A 25,184-nucleotide genomic window follows, 5' to 3' on the forward strand; every position below is an offset into this window, starting at 1 on the left:
GCATCACAGAGAAAAATATTTTGCAGTACTTTTATTATGTTGTCTAGCGAAATCATTTCCATATTAAACATACGCTATTAAGCGTCGACAAAATTTCTGGACCTACCTTTAGACTTAGGCACAGGCATAGACTCTCCAGTAATTAGTGATTCGTCACACGTGCTTTGACCGGATAGAACTTTACCGTCTACTGGAATTTTAGCTCCTGGCACTACCTGAAATAAATTTAGAAAATTTTACAATTTACTTAATAATATATATTATATACATATAATAAACTAGAGGTCCGCCCCGGCTTCGCCCGTGGTACATATTTCGCAATAAAAGGTAGCCTATGTCCTTTCTTGGGTATCAAAATATCTCCATACCAAATTTCATGCAAATTGGTTCAGTAGTTTAGGCGTGATTGAGTAACAGACAGACAGACAGAGTTACTTTCGCATTTATAATATTAATATGGATCTGTAGAATTGTCATTTCTGTACATTGAAAATATTGAAAAAATAAATAGCAGGGGGTGTTGCTGGATCGATACCAAACCCAAATATGTGATTAAAAAAAATTTTGTCTGTCTGTCTGTCTGTATGTGAAGACATCACGTGAAAACAACCGGTTCGATTTCGATGATACTTGGTATAATTATACCTTATTATCCTGGGCGTAAAATAGGATACTTTTTATCCTGGAAAGATACGTAGAAAAAAAATTAATCTTAATTTTTCAGTTTTATCCATAGACGTTGTTCTGTAGAACCGCGAACACGTTGCGTATTATTATAGGCCTAGCCGTATTTGGGTCCAATAGATATTTATAAGATGTTATTGTCAGAGTTACTCAAAATGGAGAAATAAACCATCCACGCGAAGACCGACATCCGCGCGGACGGAGTCGCGGGTGGAAGCTAGTTTACTAATATTATAAATCGGAAGAGTTCGTTTGTTTGTTTGAACACGCTAATCTCGGGAAATATTTGTCCCATTTGAAAAATTATTTCGGTATTAGATAGCCAATTTATCGAGGAAAGCCTTATATATTATAGGCTATGGCCTATAGGCCACGCCGGAAAACACGGAGCACATCTAGTTTTATATTATGTCGTCAAGATAAAACAATTTTCTGTGTCTCGGTTTGTTCTGTGTCTCGGTGTTAATTATCTATTAAAATATTTATTTAAAATTATACATGTATGTTTATCAGCCATCTGGCTTCCATTACACAAGCGAAAGCTTAGTATGGGATCAGATCAGTGGTAAATGTTAAAAATATGTAATGACGATTCGAAAGTTCATCTAAAAGAAGTCTAATAATTGAATAAATAAATGTGTGAGTTTGAGTTTGATCGTGCCGTGTGTGAAAATTGTCCTGAAACAGAAATTATATATTTTTTAACGGATTTTGAACGCAATTTAACGCGAAAAACGGGGAGACAGGAAAATAATATAATGAATAAATCGCGTTTAATTCCGTTAAAAAATCTATAATTTCTAAATGTATACTCGCGTAAAATCTAACACTAGAAAATACTATTGTCGTGAAATATTTAAATTCCCTCTCACCTTCAATATATCCCCCCTCTCGACCAACTCTACTGGTATACTCTTTTCCGCAAGTTCATTCCCCTCACTGTCCAACGTCACGAGTACTGCTTCCGTCGGTTTTAGAGACAGCAGTTTCGATAGAGCTTCCGAGGTTTTGCCCTGAAAAATCAATAAATAGTATAAAATATGGTTGTTTTTTCACCATCTGTGTGTCTGTATGGCTAGATCATTAAAATTGCAGAACAGATTTTGATGGGGATTTACTAAATAGTTGTTTTTAATAAATGTTTAAAGTGTCGTGTATGAAGTGTCAAGTTTAAAGTGTCGAGTTTGAAGTGTCGTGTATGAAGTGTCGAGTTTGAAGTGTCCTGTATGAAGTGTCGAGTTTGCAGTGTCGTAAATGAAGTGTCGAGTTTGCAGTGGCGTGTGTAAAGTGTCGTGTTTGTAGGGTTAAGTTTGAAGTGTCGGGTGTTAAGTGTTAAGTGTCAAGTTTTTTGTATATAATATTACCTTAGCAATATGCTCCAACCATCGTCCCAGAGAGACAAAAACTAGCAACATTGGAGGTGTATCGAAGAAAGTCAATGGTGACGTGTCTTGTTGCAACACCATCGCTGCTATCACCACGCTTAGGGAATATGCGTAACTGGAAAAGAAAAATGATATTTATAGCATTTAATGTGATTTTTCTAAAGAATAGTGTAAATTCGATCTCGAGGCGGGATTCGAATCCACTCCACTCCCGCCTCGTGATAGAATTTTTCTGTTCTTTAAAAAACCAAATAAAATAGTTTCTTTCTGCCTTATTTTAATTAGTTAAGTTAGATGCAGAATTTTCGGAATCTTGAAGTTAAGAAGAACGGAAAACATTAAGCATAAAGAAAAGCGGACGTAAAAAAGTAAACATAGTAAAATTTATACGGATAGTGTCATTGAAAGTTTACGACTTTCAACTCATCTAACTCAGTTCAGTAAAAACTAATATTTTTTTATGGATAATTTTTTTTAACTATTTCCCCAGATTATCGCGTAAATGCAAACAAAACCCTCTTCATCTTTCAAATATAACTACAGATTAAATTCCCACACATTCAGACACAATGCAAGCACAGAAAAATATTTTATAGATAAATATATACTTAAATGAAACTGCAAAGTAATATATACCTTATTGTAGTAGTCATAGAGATCAAAACGTCCATATTGGACGTGCCGTGACGTAACGCCTTGTACGCCTGCTTGTAAAAGTGCCAACCGCCGATAAACTGGAAAAACAAACAAATGTTTATTTGTTTTTACGAAATCAAGGGACTAATAAATTTAAAATATTTGTTTTTGTGTGGATACCGATAACATTGTAAACTAGTAGACTCACAATCGTCAAAAAGGTGGAAAAAATATGTCCGAGCGGCGTTGTATCAAACATTCATTGAAATTAACACCTTATTTCGTGCCAGTAATGTTCAAAGTCTATTGTATCACGCTCATTCGAAAACTCTGCCTGCCAATGTACGTTTAGGCAGAGCTTTTCATATCTTCATGTTGTTTTTCATATCAATGATCTTTTTTTCTTTGAAAATAAGTAGTTTCAAACATATTAGAGTGTTTTTGTCAGTTTTAGATTTTAATAAAACTGATTAGTTGAAACCTCTTATTAGTAATAATCATAAAAATAAAGTCGTGTAAGTTATGTTAAAAATTATACCACAATTTATTATAGCGTTATTTTTCTTTCAACTAGAATTTTGACAATCACATTTTACGACAATTTTAAATTCATCATTTTATACATGTATCTATTTCTTTATTGACAAAAATACCTAAAAAAATTGGTTGTCTGTAAAGTTGGTTTACTGACGATAGTAAATTTGAACGTGACAACGTCCGATTGTGCTTCTTTGTCGCTCGTTCCGCGCTCTCGCTTGCACTTCAAGCCTTACATGGAACGCCTCAGAGCGAGGTAACGCCGCATGACTCATGTTTTTTGCGTGCAGTCGGCTCTATCGAATTATAAGACGTTGTCACGTCAAAATCTCACCTGTACGGGCGTAGCCAGTGCCCACATAATAAGATTCTCCAAACTCAACCCAGGTAATATACAGCACATGTTTTTGTGTCCATTTTCATCGTCCCCCATGATCGACATGAAATATATCATGGCCGCCATGCACGGGGCTCCGAATATTAGTGACACTAGGAACGCGTTCCGCCATTTTCTTATTTCCTCCCTGTTGGATAAATTTGTTGAAGTAAATGGGATATAGCTTGATAGTAAATTCGAAATGTACTACGCCACATGATAAATAATTGTAATTAATATTTCTTAACATATCGTTTGTACTACTTAGTAAACTTAGTATAAGCGGTACAATTAAAAACAAATACTTATTAGTAATAATACCTTATTAACAAAAAAAAATATCTTCAAATTGTCAGAATTGGAAAATTTTAACAGGATCAACCGGAAGGCACTAGCTTTCAAATAAATAAACAAAAACACATCAGCATCAGCTCAGCCAATCTATAGTTCTAGGGGCTGACTCCACGAGCGAGAGAATCGCGGCGATATTATCGTCGTGCCACGTATTTCTATACACTCTCTATGGAACCGTCTCCACACGGCGATATTATCGCCGCGATGCGACGAGTGGCAATGAGCGCGCGAAACGTCATTACATCGTCGCTAGCCCGCCGCGACCAGCAGCGGGCTAGCGACGAGCGCGCGGCGGGCCCGCTGTCAAACGCAGCGTCATTTCAGCGTTGCCTCTGGTCTTCTCGTAGTTCTCTTCAAGGAAACGTGGTGATACCGTTACGAGTCGCCGCGGAAACGCTGCGATTCCGTTACGACTCGTGACGATACGCGGCGGAATTATCGCTCGTTCGTGGAGATTATCCGACGATATAAGGGCGGACTCGTCGCGATTCTCTCGCTCGTGGAGTCAGCGCCTAAGGAAACTAACAAAAAAAAAACATACTCGTTTAAATCAAAGTATCTAGCTGTAAGTACCTTGTTTTGTAATCTTAACTGGCTCATAATTTTTGTATTAATATATTGAGAAATGTAATGCTGTATTATTACCAATAAATAAATAAATATAAATATAATACTCACTTGTGTTCAAAATAATTGCTCGCATTCCTCGTGTTCGTATTCAGTACTGTGGCTTCGAACCCGAGACTGTTCACTGCGTCGCATATTTTTCTAGCTCCTATTATTTCTGGATCGTATTTTACTTTGCCTCTGAAAAAAACAATAGTATTAATATAAACAAACAATAAACGAATAATCAAATTCACGTTCAAAAATTGTCCTATGCAAAACTCTGCCTATGCGTGTATCGGGCAGAGTTTTTTAATGAGCGATACAATAGACTTTGAACATTACTTACTGCTACGAAATAAGGTGTTAATTTCAATGAATGCTTTATACAACGACGACCTCTTACTCTTAGTTATTGCTAATCTTGTTGTTTAAAGTAACATCAATGCGGATTAAGTACATTACACTAGACTATTTTAAAACATCGATAAAATTATATATTTCTTGTTTTCATCAAATAGTTTTTTTACATATAAATTAGGAACTTATTTATATTTTTACTTAACTGTTACTTGAAAATAGGTTGCGTTAATCAATACGAGTGTAACTTTTGTATCACTAAACAACCGAAGTCTATTTGAAACTTAAGTAACACTTAAGTTACTAACTTATTACTCACTTGCAAGTAGTAAGTGCGACTACACACGACACAACACCGTTCAATTTGAGCACAGTCTTTTCAATTTTGCTAACGCAAGACGCGCAGGTCATGCCTTTTATCTGAAAAAAATAATGTTTGATTAAAAATGAATATCTAGGGTATAGCTAAAAAAAATGTATTAGTTCAGAGAGCCTGTTACAGCATTAAGGAAATGGCAGATGAAAATCCATGGAGGGTTGATGCGTAAGAACCACAGGACAGTTCTTTGGCACATTATGATATTACATGCGGTTACATATTTTTAAGATTAAATTGTAATATTGACATGATTTTTAAAGAGCAACTATGGAGTTTTTTGCCGTTTCTTCTCAATATATACTGTTTCCGAATCTGTAGTAAATTTTAAAAATATGTTATAACGATTCAAAAGTGCTTTTATAAGAAGTCTAATTGAATAAATAAATGTTTGAGTTTGAACCAACTCAGCGAGTGAGTGAGTGATTGCGTTATCATCATCAAACTCAGTCAGTGAGTGACTTTCATAAGCCCCAACTCAGTGAGTGACTCACCGCCAACGTGACCTCCCTGGGCGCACCGCTCTCACTCAGCACGTCGGCCGGGAAGCCCAACTCAGTGAGTGACTGAGCGAGAGCACTAGCCGATATCTTGCGCGGCTCGTAACGGACTTCGGCTTTTGCGGCTAACAATGCTACTGCTATTGAGTGGACGCCTGAGGGCAAATCTTAATCTTAATACTATTATAAAGGCGAAAGTTTGTAAGTATGGATGTATGGATGTTTGTTACTCTTTCACGTAAAAACTACTGAACCGATTACAATGAAATTTAGCACACATATAGTGGGTAACTTGGATTAACACATAGGATAGGTTTTATCCCGGAAATCCCACGGGAACGGGAAATATGCGGGATTTTCTTTGAAAACGCGGGCGAAGCCGCGGGCAGAAATCTAGTATGTTATAATTATTATTATTTTTTTTTTTTTTTTTGATGTCACAAATCTGCAATCAGTCAAACAACTATAAGCAGGTCGGTTGAGTTTATTTGGACGATTGGACGAAGGTAAGGCCAGTGCCTTAGTTCGTCTTAATTAGGAAGCACATCAGCTCTCTTCAGTCTGTGTATACTTTTAGGCTGTAAAAGTATGTGTGATAATGGGTTTGGGTGTGATGTCAAACGATCTAGATTGTTATAATTATTAATCGTAATAAAGTTCATGTATATGGCATTTATAAACGTTTGCCAAACAAATTTCAACCTAACAACCATACTTCTATCAAATTATTTATTAACAATATATTTTTGCTAAATTTTTCCTGAAAATCCATGTTTTCTTCTCTAGCTTCGCGCAGCCGGCATATACCGCTTTTCTAATGTGAACATTTTGTCTATGAAAACATAATCTTAAACGATAGGTCACGTGCTGGTGGCAAAGTTGGGCGGGTTGCTTGTTAGGGGTGTACACATACAGTTTTAAGAATTCATCTATTTGGAAAAAAATGCGTCTGGAATTTTATAAGTATTTTTTACGTACTCAGCGTATGCAAAACTATAACCTCCTTTGAGCTTAGTATACCAACAGTGGGACACCCTGTATATTTTGCTAAGCTAAACAGCCAAGTGCTTATAAGTCAAGCGAAATACTACCCTATCTCGATACACTTACCGTATACTTTTGACCATATATTTTCGAGGCTCCGAGTTATAGCGGCTACGCATGACTAAGCAAATCTCGAACATTTGCCAAACAAAAATGTACCTTACATCCATCTATGTTCATTTTTGCGTGATAGCCTCTTTACTAAGCAACCTCCCAAATATTTGCCAAGCGAAATACTACCCTATTTCTATACATTTACTGAATACATTCGAGCAAACTTTCAATACCCAAAGTTCATTTTCCCTTGCACAATATTTGCCAAGCGAAATTCTACCCTATTCGTATACACTTACCGTATATTTTCGAGCAGTGTTTCTCTATAGCGGCGACACACGACGCGCACGTCATACCGCGCACTTCTAGCGTGCATGTTGATATCTCTTCGGGAACGGGGGATATTGTACCCTGGAATTCATTCATTTATTAGTAGTTTGGAAAAAAGTTGTAAGGTTTTATGAAACCACGCTAAAAGTGAAACTTAGGCACAAAATAATCGTATTTGTACGATAATTATCGTACGGTTCGACCGTCACGCGCTACACAGACCAAAAAGTTTGAGACGATGTAATAAAAGTTTCACTTTAAAAAAATTAAATTAAGAAGAATAAAAACAAGCTTTGACTCATGAAAAAAATGAATTCACACCGTTCTTTGATAAGTGTACAAATTTTTAATCATCCGTTGTGCAACATTCATTGAAATTAACACCTTATTTCGTGGCAGTAATGTTCAAAATATATTGTATGTCTTTTTAGAAAACTATGCCTAGTTTAGTATGGGACAATTTTAAACATGCTTGTGAGGCATACATCAAAAATAACAATGTTATACAGTTTATTTATGCATCATATTATAAAATATAATAATTATAATAATTATTATAATTCATAACATTCAAAAGGCTAATTCTGATATTTTCAAAGGTAATAGAAAAAATGAAAATACCTACGTTAGTTTGAGCTCTATTTTTAACTGGTGATTTTTTGGCGCCGTCGCCTGACGCTTGATCGTGCGGTGTATCTGAAATTAATAATTTATACATTAATTAAACACATATTTTTATTTTTTATTGATAGTATTTCCAAAATAACATGACATATTTAAGATCTATAGATGTCAACTGAATCTAAAGTACCCAATATTAGAAATCTCAATTTAATTTGTGTTTCTGTTACTTAGTTAATTAATAATTTAAGTTTGAGTGTTAGATGGATTCCGAGTTTGATTTAATGTATTCGAGATGTGTTTTGTTCAGGAGTGTACTTGAGTCATAATTTTATTGAGTCTGAACTCTGAACTCAATTTTGAGTGTTATTTTACCTGTTTCACCCACTATTTCCACATCGAAACCCAACGAATATACAGAGTCAGCCAATTGACGCGGCGTCACGGATCCGCGCGAGTGTGTGACGCTAGCCTTGTGTTCGGAGAGACTGACGCTAGCGCGGATCACGCCTGGCATCTCTTTTAGAGTGCCTGGAATATAAAAAATATAATAAATAACTAGTGATGTTATGAAGAGGCATATTTTAGAATATTTTTTCATATTTGTAAGGATTTAAAATAAAAACCTAGTTAATGAATTTTAAAAATCATTTCACCATTACAAAATTTTATTTCATTTAACGTGTTTGCTGTAAAACGTTGAAACTTGAGACGAACAATAAAATTAATAAGTTAAAAGGTTTCGTCTCGCGTTTAAGAAGTTGACTTAAAATATTTTTCTAATTGCTGAAAATGCGCTATTTAACAATTTTTGAAAATTAAATTAAATAATTCAAAATCATTTGAAAATTAAAATAAATATGGAATACTTTCCTAAAAAAGTAGTGCATACTTATTTCAAATAATTTATACCCAAAAACAAACGTTCAATAAAACGTCAAAATTTTCACTTCAACAACAAAATTTCTCCACCTACCCTCAATACACGATTGACACGTCGATCAGTAGATCCTAAGGTATCTGTCGCAGTATTCTGTGTGAGATAATAACAAATATCTCCACCTACCCTCAATAGTATCAACACCCGATTGGCACGTCGATCAGTAGATCCGATGGTATCTGTCACAGTTTTCTGTGTGAGATAATACCAAATTTCGCACTTTTCTGTGTGAGAAAATAACAAATTTCTCCACCTACCCTCAATAGTGTTAACACACGATTGGCACGTCATCCCCGTCACGGCCAACACGGTTTCTTGCTCCGGCGGCCCCGCGCCCGTCATGTCTATTAATAGATCCGTTGGTATCTCGCGGGGGAGCAGTTTTCTGTGTAAGATAAATAAATAAATATTTCAGGACAATTTTTACACACGGCAAGATCTGATCCCATACTAAGCTTTCGCTTTCGCTTGTGTTATGGAAACCAGATGGCTGATAAACATACATATTTAATCTATCATATATATATAAAGCTACACTACCACTCACTGACTGACTGACATCGGGTTTCTCGGAAACTACGCGGAAAGTTGGGGGGATTTTGACGTGATCGTGTAGAGGTGCTCCCAGTGACCACCGGAAAAATATAGCGATCTCGATCATCTTCGAATACCGAGTGGACCCATGGAGGTGCGCGAAAACGGTGCCACCTGGAGGGGGGGTGTCTGAACAAAAAATGCTCGGAACTGGTGGCGATTACCAGGGGTGGTGGAAAAATGGCGATTTTCGCGAAAACAAGATGGCCGCCGTACTTTGCCAAAATCGCCGTTTATGAATCCTTACGTCTCAAATTTGGCACACGTGCTCTGTTCGAGCCGGCGAATCGATCGGTGCCCCGTTCGAGTGGCTCCGGGCCCCAGTTTCCGACTTCCATACAACGTAAAATCCAACGGCCCGCGGAAACGGTGCGAGTTGAGTGGGGGGTCCCGGAACTAAAAATGATCACCACCCTGTGACGCTACCAGGGAGCCGTAGTGGGACGCTCGATTTTGGAATTTTTCCATTTTTGGCGCAAACATAAAAACGTAAATTTAGACGAGATGGCGCAACGGAGAAATACACCAATGATGCATTCGTACTCGCCCAGCTCCCAGGATATCCAGAAAAATACGAAATCTTAAACTTTCCCTCATCTCGCGAAGACGGTCAACGGCCCGCGCAAACGGTAGCTGCTACATCTGGGGTGCTAGAACTAAACTTGGAGTAGACCTCGAGCAATTACCACAGATAGTGAAAAAAATTCAAAATGGCGGAAAAAATGGCCGCCGCCATACAATTTCTAAAACGGCCATTTCTGGGCCGATCGCGCTGGAACTTGGCACAGGGGCTTGAATCGAGCCGCACATTAAGGTGTGATACTCATAATCGAGTTTCCACCGCTGGTTTCCGAGTTTCATACAACGCAAAATTCGACGGCTCTCCGAAACGGCGCCAGATAGCCGGGGGGTGTAGAACTAAAAAATGATCAGGAAGATAGGGCGCTACCAGGGCAATGGAGAAATTTCAAATTGGACGCAATTTTTTTTTTCAAAAATGGCCAATTTTTCGAGGCAAGATGGTGGCGCCGGTTATTTCACGATCGGTCTGAAAATTGACATTTGTGCTCTTATCGGCCATATTTACAAAACTGCATACTCAGAATCTCTCTCCGACCCCTGGTTTCCATTTTCCATACATCACGAAATTCAACGGCTCTCTGAACCGGTGGCAGGTAGGTCGGGGTCGCCGAAGTAAAAAATGCTTCAAAACTTGGTCCGCTTCTAGGCATATAAAAATTTTTGGTACAAAGCGAAATTTTTTTTTTCGAAAATTTTGTATGGAAATTTCCATATTAGGAAGGGTTATTGAATAGCAACGGCAAAAGACGGCGCCGCGGGCTGCTTGCTGCCCGCGCACCGCGCAACCTCAAAGGTCGACAGCCTCCCGGAGTAGAAAATATTTATTAACTTTTGAACTACCGCACGAGCCAAGCGAGCGAAGCGAGCGAATCACGGCAGCGGCTGGCGTAAATATTCAAATAGGTAGCGAGGAGCGAAGCGACGAGCGAGTTAGGTTAACTTTTGAACTACCGCACTAGCCAAGCGAGCGAAGCGAGCAAGTCACGTCAGCGGCCTGCGTAAATATTCAAAGAAGTAGCGAGGAGCGAAGCGACGAGCCAGTTAGGTTAACTTTTGAACTACCGCACTAGCCAAGCGAGCGAAGCGAGCAAGTCACGTCAGCGGCCGGCGTAAATATTCAAAGAAGTAGCGAGGAGCGAAGCGACGAGCCAGTTAGGTTAACTTTTGAACTACCGCACTAGCCAAGCGAGCGAAGCGAGCAAGTCACACCAGCGGCCGGCGTAAATACTCAAAGAAGTAGCGAGGAGCGAAGCGACGAGCGAGTTAGGTTACTTTTGAACTAACGCACTAGCCAAGCGAGCGAAGCGAGCAAGTCACGTCAGCGGCCGGCGTAAATATTCAAATAGGTAGCGAGGAGCGAAGCGACGAGCGTGTTAAGTAAACTCTTTAACAGTTTATTATGAAAAGTCACTGCCCACTATCGATTAGACACCAAAATGATGAAATTCGGGGATCACGTTTCAAGAATTTAACCAATATTTGAATAAGTAATTTATAAACAGTTTCGACTGACTGTAGAATCGCTGTTAGCAGATGTAACAAATGGACAGGAAATTCAAATGCATTTTCAAATGACTGAAGATTTCTGCCCTGGGATGAGCCGCGAGCTGCTTGCAGCTCGCGCACCACGCACCCTCGAAGGTAGACAGCCCCCCGGAATAGAAAATATTTGAATGGGAAATTTATAAGCACTTCCGATTGACTGTGGAGTGTGGAATCGCTGTTAGCAGGTATTTACAAATTGACGGGGAATTTTTATGCATTTTCAACTGACTGAAGATTTCTGCCCTGGGATGCTTCGCGGGCTGCTTGCAGCCCGCGCACCACGCACCCTCGAAGGTGGGCAGCCTCCCGAAGTGGAAAATACTTGAATGGAGAATTTATAAGCATTACCGACTGACTGTAGAATCGCTGTTAGCAGATGTAACAAATGGACAGGAAATTCGAATGCATTTTCAAATGACTGCCCTATTGCTTCAACCCAGAGGCAAAAGAGGCTCGCGGGCTGCTTGCAGCCCGCGCACCACGCACCCTCGAAGGTCGACAGCATTTCAAAATAGAAAATATTTGAATTGGGAATTTATAAGCACTTCCGATTGACTGTGGAATCGCTGTTGGCAAATAATAACAAATTGACGGGGGATTTTGATGCATTTTCTAATGACTGCCCTATTGCTTCAACCCAGGGGCAAAAGGGGCTCGCGGGCTGCTTGCAGCCCGCGCACAACGCACCAGCTAGTACTAATATTATAAAGAGGAAAGGTTTGTAATTATATATGTATGTATGTATGGTTTCACGCATAAACTACTGGACCGATTTCAAAAATTCTTTCACCATTAGAAAGCTGCATCTTCACAGAGCAACATAGGCTAGGTTTTATTCCGGAAATTCCACGGAAACGGGAACTATGCGGGAAAAACGCGCGAGGCCGCAGGCGGAAAGCTAGTTTTAAATAAATACCTAAATAGATAATTAACACCGAGGCACAGAGCAAACATCTATGTTCATCACACAAATATTTGCCCCGGGTAGGAATCGAACCCACCACCTCTGGCTTCGAAGGCAGGGCCACTACCAATCAAGAAAAATGCTGCATGAAATTGTATAAATTACGTACTTTAAGCTCATTTTCCCCATTCCTATTAGCATCAATACAATAAGTCCGCTACGTTTAAGCTAAATTCAAATAAAAAAGTAAAAAGAAACACGTTTTAAAGCTTTAAGCTCATTATATTATTCTGACTTTTACAACTGGAAGAAATCGCTATTTAGCGATAGGATAGGACAGCCATTTGTTTTAATTTTAATTTATAATTAGACTAGCGGTCCGCCCCGGCTTAGCCCGTGGTACATATTTCGCAATAAAAGGTAGCCTATGTTCTTTCTCAGGGTCTAAAGACTGTCTGTGCCAAACATCAAAATTGGTTGAGAGGTTTAAGCGGGAAAGCGTAACAGTCTGTCTGTTAGAGTTAGAGTCAGAGTTACTTTCGCATTTATAATATTAGTAGGGATTAAGTTCCTAAATAAGTTATTTCAGAGCAATAAAGTATGAATAAAAATAAAAATAAAATAAAACTAAGTAAAAACTAATGCCAAAGAAACATCACAACATAAGTTTATTAGGAACTTCTCCCCACCTGGTCTCGTCACCACCATCCGCGGGCACTTCGAAGCCCATATCCTCTATGTGGGCCCGGATAGCTTCCGCGGAACAAGCGCGCGGGTCATATCTGAAGTAGCCCGCGTTTTCTGATAGCTCCACCTGCAAACATACAAGTTATTTGGAAGTTATTACGAGAACTACGCAAGTGTGTTTTTCAATGTACAAGAACTACGCGAAAAATACGTCTGCTCTTGTAAAGAATGTTTTTTATTCGTCAAGGCTTTTTAATAGTAAAATGTGAGTATCCCACAGAACAATATGTTTTGTTAATTTAAACCATTAGTTCTTGAGATTAGGTCGTTCAAAAAAGCAATGAAAAATACTTTTCCGCTATATAATATTTTTGTAGGAAACCTGCGATGAATTACAGCTGAAAATAATCTTTAAAAACGTGTGGGTTTGGCAAATAATTCTGATCTTTGATAAACTTAAAAGGACTCAGTAGACCATCGGTCTTTGGAGTAGACCATCAGTCTTTCGAGTAGACCGTCACCCACCTTGACGTACGTGACCCCTTGCAGCTCCGCGACGGAGCCCTCTATGCTCTTCACGCACGACTGGCATGTCATGCCATTTATCGGGACGCGTATCGAGACAGGCTCCTGGGGTGGGTCCCTAGAAATAATGGAGAAGAACAATTAGCTTATTTTGTTTCTGTATGGTTTAAATAAACTAATACAAATAAAAACCGGCCAAGTGCGAGTCGGGCTCGCGCACAAAGGGTTCCGTAGCAGCAAATATAATAAATTACAGTTAAATCAACCTATCTCAAAAACTATAAGAGATACTTTGATCAAACCAAAAATCGTTGAAAGAGTTAATTAGCATGCATCACCTCTATTTTTTTTAGAATTTTATACCCCGTAGTTATAAAAATAGAGGGGGGGGGACATACTTTTTACGACTTTGAGAGCTGATATCTCAAAAACCGTTCACTTTAAGAAAAATGTTTTTTAGAAAACTTTATATCATTTTAAAAGACCTTTCCATTGATACCCCACACGGGTATGTACATCGAAAAAAAAAATTTCATCCCTCAGTTACATGTATGGGGGGCCCCACCCCCAATTCTTTTTTTTACTATTTAGTGTCATATTTTTGTAGCGGTTCATACAACACATATTCCCATCAAATTTCATCACTGTAGTACTTATAGTTTCCGAGTAAATCGGCTGTGACAGACGGACAGACGGACAGACGGACAGACGGACATGACGAAACTATAAGGGTTCCGTTTTTGCCATTTTGGCTACGGAACCCTAAAAAAGCGTGTATGCCGAGCACACGCGTGTCAAAATTGAAAGTTCTTTGGTAGGATTCAAATATAAAAATCAAAGTCTTCGCCTTACTCCATGACGTAACGTTATTGGCATGACAAAACATGTTCCACTTCAAAAAGGGGTGTTATACAATATTAAACTGAAAAAGGTGTAAATAAATTATTGACTGCAGAAATGGCACGACGAAATGTGGCAATTTTGCCACATTTACTTCAGTTGTCTCTTTTTCGTTCACGATAGTTGAATCGTGCCATCTCACTGTGACGTCTAATCGTGTGTGCCGTTTATCTTTTTGAAGATCGAATGTTATGTTGGTAATCTATCTACACCTTTTAACTTATAATATTATTGGTGTTTTAAATTTAGCTGTCTATAGTTTACGTGCTTATAATAATTCTAAAACAGGAAAGTCACAACTACATAAAAAAACGAAACGTTGATAAAATTATACGAAAAATACAAAAAAAACAAGGAAAAATGTATTTAATTCTATAAATTTTACAACGTATTAACCTAATATTACTTGTACATTATCCATATCTCAGTATACATAAATATATCGACTAAAATGCCCATTCACAGTAAGTCACGTATGTTAAATAAAGCTGAGTGTTCACTAATCAGCTAATGTTGAACTAACATTCGTATAAAATATTTTTTCTGTAATTTTTGGATTGTCAATACAAAAACACGACTGGTTGAACGGTGGACTATGGGCTCATGATGATTATGATGATGAATTAACAACTAATTATAATATAAAACTGTCCCTACTAATACTAACTAATATTATTAATGTATAAGTTACTCTGTGCGCCTGTCTTTCCGAGTGTCAGTCTCTTCTTCACGCCCGCAACCACTGAACCGATTTGGATGAAATTTGATAGGTCCGAGAAAGAATAGGTGATAGGTCTTATACCGGAAATCTCACAGGAACGAGTGTTGTGCGGGTTTTCCTTTAACTACGCGGGCGAAGCCGAGGGCGGATAGCTAGTATCAAGTGTAACGAACAGATTTATGTAGACGAGGCTTTATTTAAACTCTGATTGTAATATTTACTTCACTTATCTTGTCGAATGAGGGAACAGATATAGTTCTTCAAATAAACATTCAATATTATTCATGCTATGTAAATCTTATAAGGAACAAGTTGTTTTGATTTACAGTACGTTTCTGTTTATCTAAACTATATACGTATGTAACTAGCAAACCGGGCGAACTCCGTTTCGCCACCAGAGACACCTTTTCTTGATATAAACCTCACGGAGCCCGAGACCTTTCCAACGAATGCAAAACCATGTTAGTGAACTTAGCAGATCATTTTTAGCAGATCAAAAAAAAATGTGAGTTCTTATCGCGTGCAGTTGAGTTCTACTGGTCTAAGATCCGAACATAAGGCGAAATTCAACGGCGTGATAATAGAATGAGACCAATTTTATAATTAATTTAGTCTATTAAAAAATGTATTAAAAATGGGTTGACTGGGAAAATCCTGGACAGGACATTTTTAATGAATTAAATTTTTTTTATTTATTTTTATTTTTTATTAATTGCAGTTTCGAGAAAATAAAACAATTTTGTAATAAAACAGTGCTGACATAATTTTTTTTTTCATCATCCTATCAAGTGAAAGTAACTGGTACCGACATACCTGTTTATACCTGCCAACCTAGCCGTTTGTCCCGGTAAATATTAGAAAACGACTATGACTGCACATTCTGTAGGTTTCATACTTTAAGTCTATTATATTTTTTTTTATTATCTTGATACTGCAATTAATTAAAAAAAATGTTTTTTTTTTAATTCATTAAAAATGTCCTGTCCAGGATTTTCCCAGTCAACCCATTTTTAATACATTTTTTAATAGACTAAATTAATTATAAAAGGGTCTCATTCTATTATCACGCCGTTGAATTTCGCCTTATGTTCGGATCTTAGACCATACAGTTCCTGATACTTTTTAGAAATATGTAGTTCTGGCGTTTTTACCTTAAAAAACGACATTTGAAAAAATGATCTGCCAACTTCCCGTAGTAGATAATTTTTAGCAGATCAAAAAAAATGTGAGTTCTTATCGCGTGCAGTTGAGTTCTACAGTTCCTGATACTTTTTAGAAATACTCGCGTAAAATGAAACACTAGAAAATTTATTTATGTTACGGCGTGTTTCATCACGCCGTAACACCATGCCGTAGCATCATGCCGTAGCATCACGCCGTAGTATCATGCCGTAGCATCATGCCGTAGCATCGCGCCGTAGCATCACGCCGTAGCATCACGCCGTAGCATCATGCCGTAGCATCATGCCGTAGCATCACGCCGTAGCATCACGCCGTAGCATCACGCCGTAGCATCATGCCGTAGCATCATGCCGTAGCATCATGCCGTAGCATCATGCCATAGCATCACACCGTAGCATCACGCCGTAGCATCACGCCGTAACACATGCCGTAGCATTACGCCGTAGCATCACAGCGTAGCATCACGCCGTAGCCTCACGTCGTAGCATCACGTCGTAGCATCACGTCGTAGCATTACGTCTTAGCATCACGTTAAGCCGGGTCCAGGTCGGGTTTTTTCAAATGTCGTTTGTTAAGGTAAAAACGCCAGAACTATTTCTAAAAAGTATCAGGAACTGTAGAACTCAACTGCACGCGATAAGAACTCACATTTTTTTTTTGATCTGCTAAAAATGATCTGCTACGGGAAGTTGGCAGATCATTTTTTCAAATGTCGTTTTTTAAGGTAAAAACGCCAGAACTATTTCTAAAAAGTATCAGGAACTGTAGAACTCAACTGCACGCGATAAGAACTCACATTTTTTTTTTGATCTGCTAAAAATGATCTGCTAAGTTCACTTACATTGCAAAACCGCGGAAATCGGTTCGTACGTTCTGAAGTTATAGTAGTTATAGCGACAGGAAGGAAAACCCGACTTATTTTTATATAGTTAGATAACAAAAATAAAGACTAGTATAACTACAGCAAAAAAAAGTAGTGAAAGTCATCAATCCCAAATTATTTTTAACTAACAACTAACTTTCGCCAAATAAAAACCCCCATAGTTCCTATTCCCATGAAATTTTTAGGATATAAACTATCCTATGTATTAATTCGTCAATGAGTTTTCTCGTTGTGCGAAGAAATAACAAACAATACAAACTTTCGCATTTATAATATGTAAAATAACGCATAAGTTGTATGTCAGTTAAACCATAATAGATAATAATACATCACAATTTTGTCTTGTAACCATAAGCCATGGCTACCAAGGTTTCATATACAGCGTGTTCAAAAGAAAATATTGCATTGAGAAAATTTTAAAGAATACAAAAATTCGATCATGAGGCTGGATTCGAATTTATTCTACTCTTGTGGTTATATGTGTCTAAGGGACTCCCCATTTCCATTCTTTTAAAATTTATTATTTATATAGCATTTTAATGATATTAAAACTCAATAAAAAAATCTAATATTTAATTATGTATTACCACTCCTACATAAGAGAGAGCAGAGATAAAGTACAATAGGCGACCTCACCGGTTATCATCTATCTAATATCAGGTTAGGTAAGATTAATTTGAAGTGGAACAAGAGAATAATTTTATACATTAATATAAACAAGACATGGTCCATTTATATTTTTATTTTTCCAGTTTTAATGATTTAAGGCGGGAGAGACCGAAATAATAGTCAGTATGAATAAAAAAATATTAAATAACATTTGATATAAGAAACTTCAAACGATTGATACAATAAAGTCTAACAGAACTTAATTGTTGATAATTGCACAAAGTTGGAAATAAATCTGTTCGTTTATAGTGGGAGATAATCGAGTCAAAAGGAATCGGTTACATCTATACTAATATTATAAAGCTGAAGAGTTTGTTTGTTTGTTTGAACGCGCTAATCTCAGGTTCGATTTGAAAAGTTCTTTCGTTAGATAGCCCATTTATCGAAGAAGGCTATAGGCTATGTATCATCACGTTAAGACCAACAGGAGCGGAGCAATGCGGGCAAAACCGCGGGGAACAGCTAGTACAAACATACAAGTGAAGCTAATGAAAAAGTGTTATAAAAACAACACGCTCTATACAAGCCCCCACAACATACCATACAAGGTGACCTTAAACATTAAAACTAGAGCAATAATTATTAAATTGTGTCAGCGAGAGTGAACACAGTGGTGCAGGGGTTACAGAATTCTCGTTTGGAGATGCGGGTTCGAACACCACAACTTTACAAATTTAAGTAGTCTAAAATGGTTAAAAAGTATTCTTACCGTTGTTAATTTAATAAGTAAAAACTTTAGCTTCTTTATAATTCACCCGCATTGCTCCACTCCTGTTGGTCATAGCGTGATGATATATTATAGCCTATAGCCTTCCTCGATAAATGGGCTATCTAACACCGAAAGAATTTTTCAAATCGGACCAGTAGTTCCTGAGATTAGCGCGTTCAAACAAACAAACTCTTCAGCTTTATAATATTAGTATAGATTTAGCTACAATTATCTTAATTCTAATATCTTTCAAGTGTTTTACAAGTGTTTATTCAGTTTGAATCAAATCAACATAGTTATGAAATATCATAATTTCATTTATTTCCAGCCACGTGCCATCGCAACAGTATATTAAAAAAAACAAATTGAACATTAGATAAACTTTGTACACTTATCAAAAATCGGTGACAATATATTATAAGTACAATAATTTTATGAGTTTATCTCATTAACCCGGCGTCATTGTGGTAGAAAACAGATACGCGAACGTTGAGGTGGGTCAATATTACCCATATATTTTATAGTTGTTATTTTTAAACTTTTTAAGAAAATTAGTTTTCTGTGTTATTATTATAGGTTATAGGTATTCTGGTTTTGATAATATAAAATAAAAATAATAATTAACCAACGTTTTATTCACTTTAATCAACTTTGACATAAACTCATAAAAATAGGAACAAAATAAAGACCTCTTACGTTTTCATGTCATTACTACGCTAATAACCAGTAATTTTGGTTACAAATAGCATTTTTATAAACTTAAGTCTAAATATATTAGAAAAAAACTTTAACAAAGCTAATTAGAATCTTCGTTGTAAATGAAATCAATACAGAAAGCCATGATGCGTTCAGGACAAATAAATTTAGGGCAAGCTTGACAAAAATGTTTTGTTTTACTATTTTTATTTCCGGACACACTTAACATCTTTTGCGGGAACTGCAGGTGGCTCCTCTGATGATCCACCAATAAATTATCTGATTATTTTGCCCATTTGTCATTGCTATCGATCAATTTCTGGCGAATTTTCAAATGTTCTAAGACCAGAGCAAGACCTAAGTTTTTCAAAAAATTACGTCGCTTATCGTTTGGTTTGTTTTTATTTATGTGACGTATTATAAGCGCATTAATTCCTGTGTGTCCAACATGGCATAAAAATTGTCAGGGCCCAACTTTTGGAGTTACGACTCACATCATAGGAGGCGCAAAGATCATCAGCGACGTCAACCCCATATTTAGTTTTATTGTAAAAGGTATTGAATTCGGGTTTTCGCTTTTCTCCGCTTGAAACACACTCCACACTCTACATGATCCTCTTCTTCTATACTTCATCATCATAATAAGGTAAGTCTAAGTCAGACAAGAGTCTAAACCCGCCATCATACGTGATATTTTCTATTCTATCCGTTTATAGTACCTATTTTATAATAAGTACCTGTCGGACAAACAAAAACATTAAATTCACTGAAACAAGCAAAATAAATGTTTGCAGACACCAAGAAATCATACACAACAGTAAAAATCGATAACTTAGCCATGGCGCGAAATTGTTACATCAATTGTGAGGATGGGTCATATTTACCTTTTTCGGAAATACACGCGTGTAACTCCCAGTACACTCGACGTCGAAAGAATTTCACTTCCAAAACGTTTAATGTACATTATTAGCTCCAGCTACTACAAAGAACAGCACAATCGTGCACGTAATTACAAAGATATTGTAAATTATAAACAAGCCGGGTCATTTTGACCCAACCTCAATGACGCCGGGTTAAAGTGTGTTTTATGACATTCAAATGCTTTATAAATTGAAATTTTGAAAGAAAGTAAATAATTAAATTCGAAAATGGCGGAAGATGCGGGTTCGAATCCGGCCTCGTGATCGAATTATTTTAATTCCTTAAAATTTTAAAATTAAGCATCAGTTAGAAGAAAGCATACCCATATAAGTAGTGCATACATTTACGAACAAATAACAACACCCTGTATACACTAAGGTACAAGGCGATTTACAAGGTGAGATGAATGTCCCACATAGTTACACAATACTCAATACTCATTGTCCATTATTCGACTCCCATGCACGCGATGGCTAGTTCGAAATAACTATAAATAATAAATACTAAATATATAAAAAAAATGTTGTCATATCGACAATATTGAATGACACTAAAAATACAAATCACTTAAAAACTACAACACGGATATAATTGTAGCGTAAATACCAAACTGTAAATCAAGCATCATTCTATATTTACCTACTCTATAAAAACAAGTTCATACTTAAAAACATTTTGAATGTTACCCATTCAAGCAACAACAGCTGATCGGATCAGACTTGGTACCTACAGAGATTTATTTATTTATTTTATTTAGGTAGATTTTATTATATTACAATTAATTTGACAGAAATTACATTCCGCAAAAATAACCACATAACGGTGCATTTACATTAAACGAGCGAATCAGTCAATAAGAACGAAAGAATGCTATACGCCTGTAAATTCTTTTACAGGCGTAGAGCATTCTTTCGTTGTTCTTAGTGCGATCGAAAGATTCTATGCAATATTCTAATACTGAACAACTCAACAACACTGAATACGAGTTTCCGTTTACACTAAAAGATCACGAAAGAATGCTCTAGCTCTAGGTGATGTAAATGCACCGTAATATATACCTTGATCTCTGTCAAACACTAGTTGCTATACAAACAAGAGCTCTCGATATACTGGTTAATCTATTCAACTTACGTGTAACGTCACAAATCGAATTCGCGCGTTCTATTCCTTCTAGAACTATTTTGAATTTTCCTTCTTCCTTCCTTCTCACGTAAAAAATAAAGTGCAACATATAAACACAAAACGAAAGTTTTGAACGAAACTTAGTACTTTATGGTATAAATTAAAGCAAACAAACTCACACGGTAATAATAATTAACCAACTAAATCGGTCATTTACAATTTGCGGTCGTCACTTTTTCCCGCGCACCGAGTGCATAACTCTTGAAGCGCTTGAACTTTTATCAAGCTGTTGAAACAATTGAAAATACTAATTGTCCTTCGTAATTTATTTAAAATGAAGGAGGTTGTCCATTCGTTTTTCTTCTCTTTCTTTTGTTGATTTTTTATAAAATTATATTACATACGCATTACGCGTTCAATTTAAAAAATTACAATAAAAGTTAAAACTGATATTTAAAATTAGTTATCAGTATTTTGTTTGATTCTTGAGTTACATTCATGAGAAGCTAGCAATATTTTTTCATTCATCATAAACAATTATAATACACATACGTATGTGACCGAACCCCTCCCTAATTTATTACCAAACTTGCATGTTCAAATCCATACAATAAAATAATTTAAATATAGGTCAGTAATTAATATAATTGAATTGTTTTTAAATCATAATAGTATTAAGGTTTTTTGTGTAACAGAACATTGGCTTAAACAATGTCAGTTGTTAATAAATATTGATAATTATAAATTAAAAAGTATATACTTCAGGACATATGCTATTCATGGAGGTTCTCTTATTTTTGTACATAATAGTGTAAAATGCAAAGAACGAACTGACATTGTTAGTCTTTCTGTAGAACGGACCATTGAACTGTCCTGTGTTGAACTGGAGCGTTACATTATTGTTTGCGTTTATAGACCCCCTTCCAGTGACTATAATATGTTTGAGACAGTCATGGAAGAAATATTAAAGCGTCTAGGCAGGAGTAAAAAAAAAGTTATAGTATGTGGTGATTTTAATATTGATTTACTCTTACAAACACCAACGGCTACACGAATTGTTAATTTGTTTCAGTCATTTAATCTGTATAAACTTTTTAATGAACCCACACGAATTACACCCACTTCTGCAACCTGTATTGATAATATATACTGCGACTGCATCTGTTTAGAGAAAAATATTCTCAATACACTCACTTCGGATCACTGTGGCCAGAAAGTAGTTTTTGAATGGGATTGCTTACCTGAATTTAAAAGAATTAATGTTAGGCCTATAACTAAAAAAGGCATTAATAAATTTAGAGATAATATTAATAAAAACCTGCCCGTACTGAATGATCAATCCTGTCATAATAATCCTTGTGAAATGTTTAAAAATCTTTTTAATTTAGTTCATAATGAATTTGAAAAAATATTTAAAGTTAAATCTTTAAATATTACCAAGGATTTACCATTTAGTAAATGGGCGACACCTAGCATACATAGGTGTAGGATCGTTCTTTATGAGTTATATGGTATGAAGCAATATAATAAAGACCCATCTTTTCTTAGATATGTTAGAAATTACTCAAAAACTTTTAAAATTGTTTGTTTTACTGCGAAGCGTTTGTATATCAGAGATAAAATACGCGACTCGGATAATAAAGTTAAAACAGTTTGGTCTATTATTAATGGTGAAATGGGTAAAAGCAAATCAAGTAATACCATAAAACTTGTACATAATGGCATGGTTATTGACAAAAATGCTGATGTTGCGCTTGCTTTTGAAGATTTCTTTAGTAGTGTCCCTGCTAGCATTACTAATAATTTAAACTCGTCTTCAGTACTTGCAGAGACCTTTTTGAGGGACCATGTTGCGGGGTGCAGTACATTATTTCAATTGCGTCACGTAACTGCTAATGATATTGTTACAGCATTTAAGACACTTAATTTAAAAAACACTTGTGATCTTTGGGGAATGTCCGTAAATTTAGTTAATAATATAATAGAAAATATTGCAAACAATTTAGCTTTCATATTTAATAAGTGTTGTGACTATGGTACATTTCCTAATTTACTAAAGCTTAGTAAAGTTATACCTCTATTTAAGAAAGGCGATCAAGAAGACTGTAACAACTATAGACCTATCTCGATTTTACCAACATTAAGTAAGGTATTCGAAAAGTTAATATTAAACCAATTGACTAGTCACTTTGCTTCTAATAATTTGCTGCACACCAAACAGTTTGGTTTCACAAAGGGGCGCTCAACCACAGATGCTGGAGTTGCACTACTAACACATATATATAAGGCATGGGAAAACTCAAAAAATGCTTTGGGGATATTTTGTGACCTCTCCAAGGCATTTGACTGCGTTGAACATTGTACATTATTGCGTAAACTTAATCACTATGGGATTAAAGGACAAGCTCAGAACCTCATAGCCTCATACCTGCATGATAGGATACAAACTGTAGTTGTTAATGGAGAACGTTCTAGCGGTGCGTCAATTAACATTGGTGTTCCACAAGGATCTATTTTAGGACCCTTCTTGTTCTTGGTATATATCAATGATCTACCTTATTATTTACAGGATAGGTGTGAAATAGTTCTGTTTGCAGATGATACCTCATTAATATTCAATGTGGATAGGCATGACCCAAATGTTGACGAAGTGAACAGTACTCTTTTACACATATCCGACTGGTTTACTGCTAATAATTTATTATTAAATGCCAAAAAAACAACTTGTGTTGAATTTTTACTACCTAACGTTAAAAAGTTGAGCAGAAATATTACCTTGAACGGGGAGGTATTACACCCTACAGAATCGACTGTATTTCTTGGGTTAACATTGGACGAGAAACTACAGTGGGGAGCCCATGTCAACACCGCTGCAGGTAAGCTCAGTTCAGCAGCATATGCAGTCCGAAAGGTAAGGCATCTCACCGATGAAGATACAGCTAGATTGGTTTATTTCAGCTACTTTCATAGTATTATGTCCTATGGAATTCTACTATGGGGCAGGGCAGCAGATATAGAAACTATATTTATCTTACAGAAAAGAGCCATTCGCTCTATATATAATTTACGTGCTCGGGACTCACTAAGAGATCTCTTTAAGAATACTGGTATCCTTACTGTACCATCACAGTATATATTTAATAATATTTTGCATGTACACAAAAATGCCGACGTACACACAAGAGTAGGAGATAGACACTGTTATGGCACAAGGAACAGAAATAGAATTGAAATGCCATTTTTCCGATTAGCTAAAGTTAAAAATTCATTTATGGGTCAAGGTATACGCTTTTACAATAGAATTCCTCATAATATTAAAGAGTTTGGTAGTGCTAAATTTAAAACTTATGTAAAAAATATATTAGTTCAGAGAGCCTATTATAGCATTAAGGAATATATGGAAGATGAAAATCCATGGAGGGTTGTCGCGTAAGAACCACAGGACAGTTCTTTGGCATATTATGATATATTATGTAGTTAGATTTAAGTTACAGATTATGTAATATTGACAATATGATTTTAAAAGAGCAACTATGGAGTTTCTTGCCGGTTCTTCTCCATAGATACTGCTTTCCGAATCGGTGGTAAATGTTAAAAATACTTATGTAATGACGATTCGAAAGTGCTACTAAAAGTAGTCTAATTGAATAAATAAATGTTTGAGTTTGAGTTTGAGTTTGTATATTTCCTCAAAGCGCTTCAAGCGCTACATTATTAAGGCGATTCACACGGCACCTGCGA

General features: G+C 36.4%; 1 protein-coding gene across 1 annotated transcript in view; it reads right to left on the reverse strand.

Moving 5' to 3' along the window:
* The window catches only part of ATP7 (copper-transporting ATPase 1), a 65,950-nt gene that overhangs the window by 15,749 nt on the left and 25,017 nt on the right, over positions 1 to 25,184 (reverse strand). The window contains exons 4-17 of the mRNA XM_090118690.1: positions 13,641 to 13,758; positions 13,118 to 13,242; positions 9,061 to 9,188; positions 8,239 to 8,394; positions 7,868 to 7,938; positions 7,212 to 7,323; positions 5,809 to 5,969; positions 5,258 to 5,358; positions 4,651 to 4,779; positions 3,577 to 3,766; positions 2,706 to 2,803; positions 2,049 to 2,184; positions 1,557 to 1,697; positions 107 to 215 (exon numbers count right to left, since the gene is read on the reverse strand). Coding sequence (XP_089974816.1) covers positions 107 to 215; positions 1,557 to 1,697; positions 2,049 to 2,184; positions 2,706 to 2,803; positions 3,577 to 3,766; positions 4,651 to 4,779; positions 5,258 to 5,358; positions 5,809 to 5,969; positions 7,212 to 7,323; positions 7,868 to 7,938; positions 8,239 to 8,394; positions 9,061 to 9,188; positions 13,118 to 13,242; positions 13,641 to 13,758 — 1,775 coding nt within the window. The remainder of the gene's footprint in view (positions 1 to 106; positions 216 to 1,556; positions 1,698 to 2,048; positions 2,185 to 2,705; positions 2,804 to 3,576; positions 3,767 to 4,650; positions 4,780 to 5,257; positions 5,359 to 5,808; positions 5,970 to 7,211; positions 7,324 to 7,867; positions 7,939 to 8,238; positions 8,395 to 9,060; positions 9,189 to 13,117; positions 13,243 to 13,640; positions 13,759 to 25,184) is intronic.

The sequence above is a fragment of the Colias eurytheme genome, chromosome 30, assembly GCF_061535395.1.
Source record: "Colias eurytheme isolate Ceu_HAF_F1 chromosome 30, ilColEury1 Martin Lab GWU primary, whole genome shotgun sequence".
In the NCBI taxonomy this organism is placed as follows: Eukaryota; Metazoa; Arthropoda; class Insecta; order Lepidoptera; family Pieridae; genus Colias; species Colias eurytheme.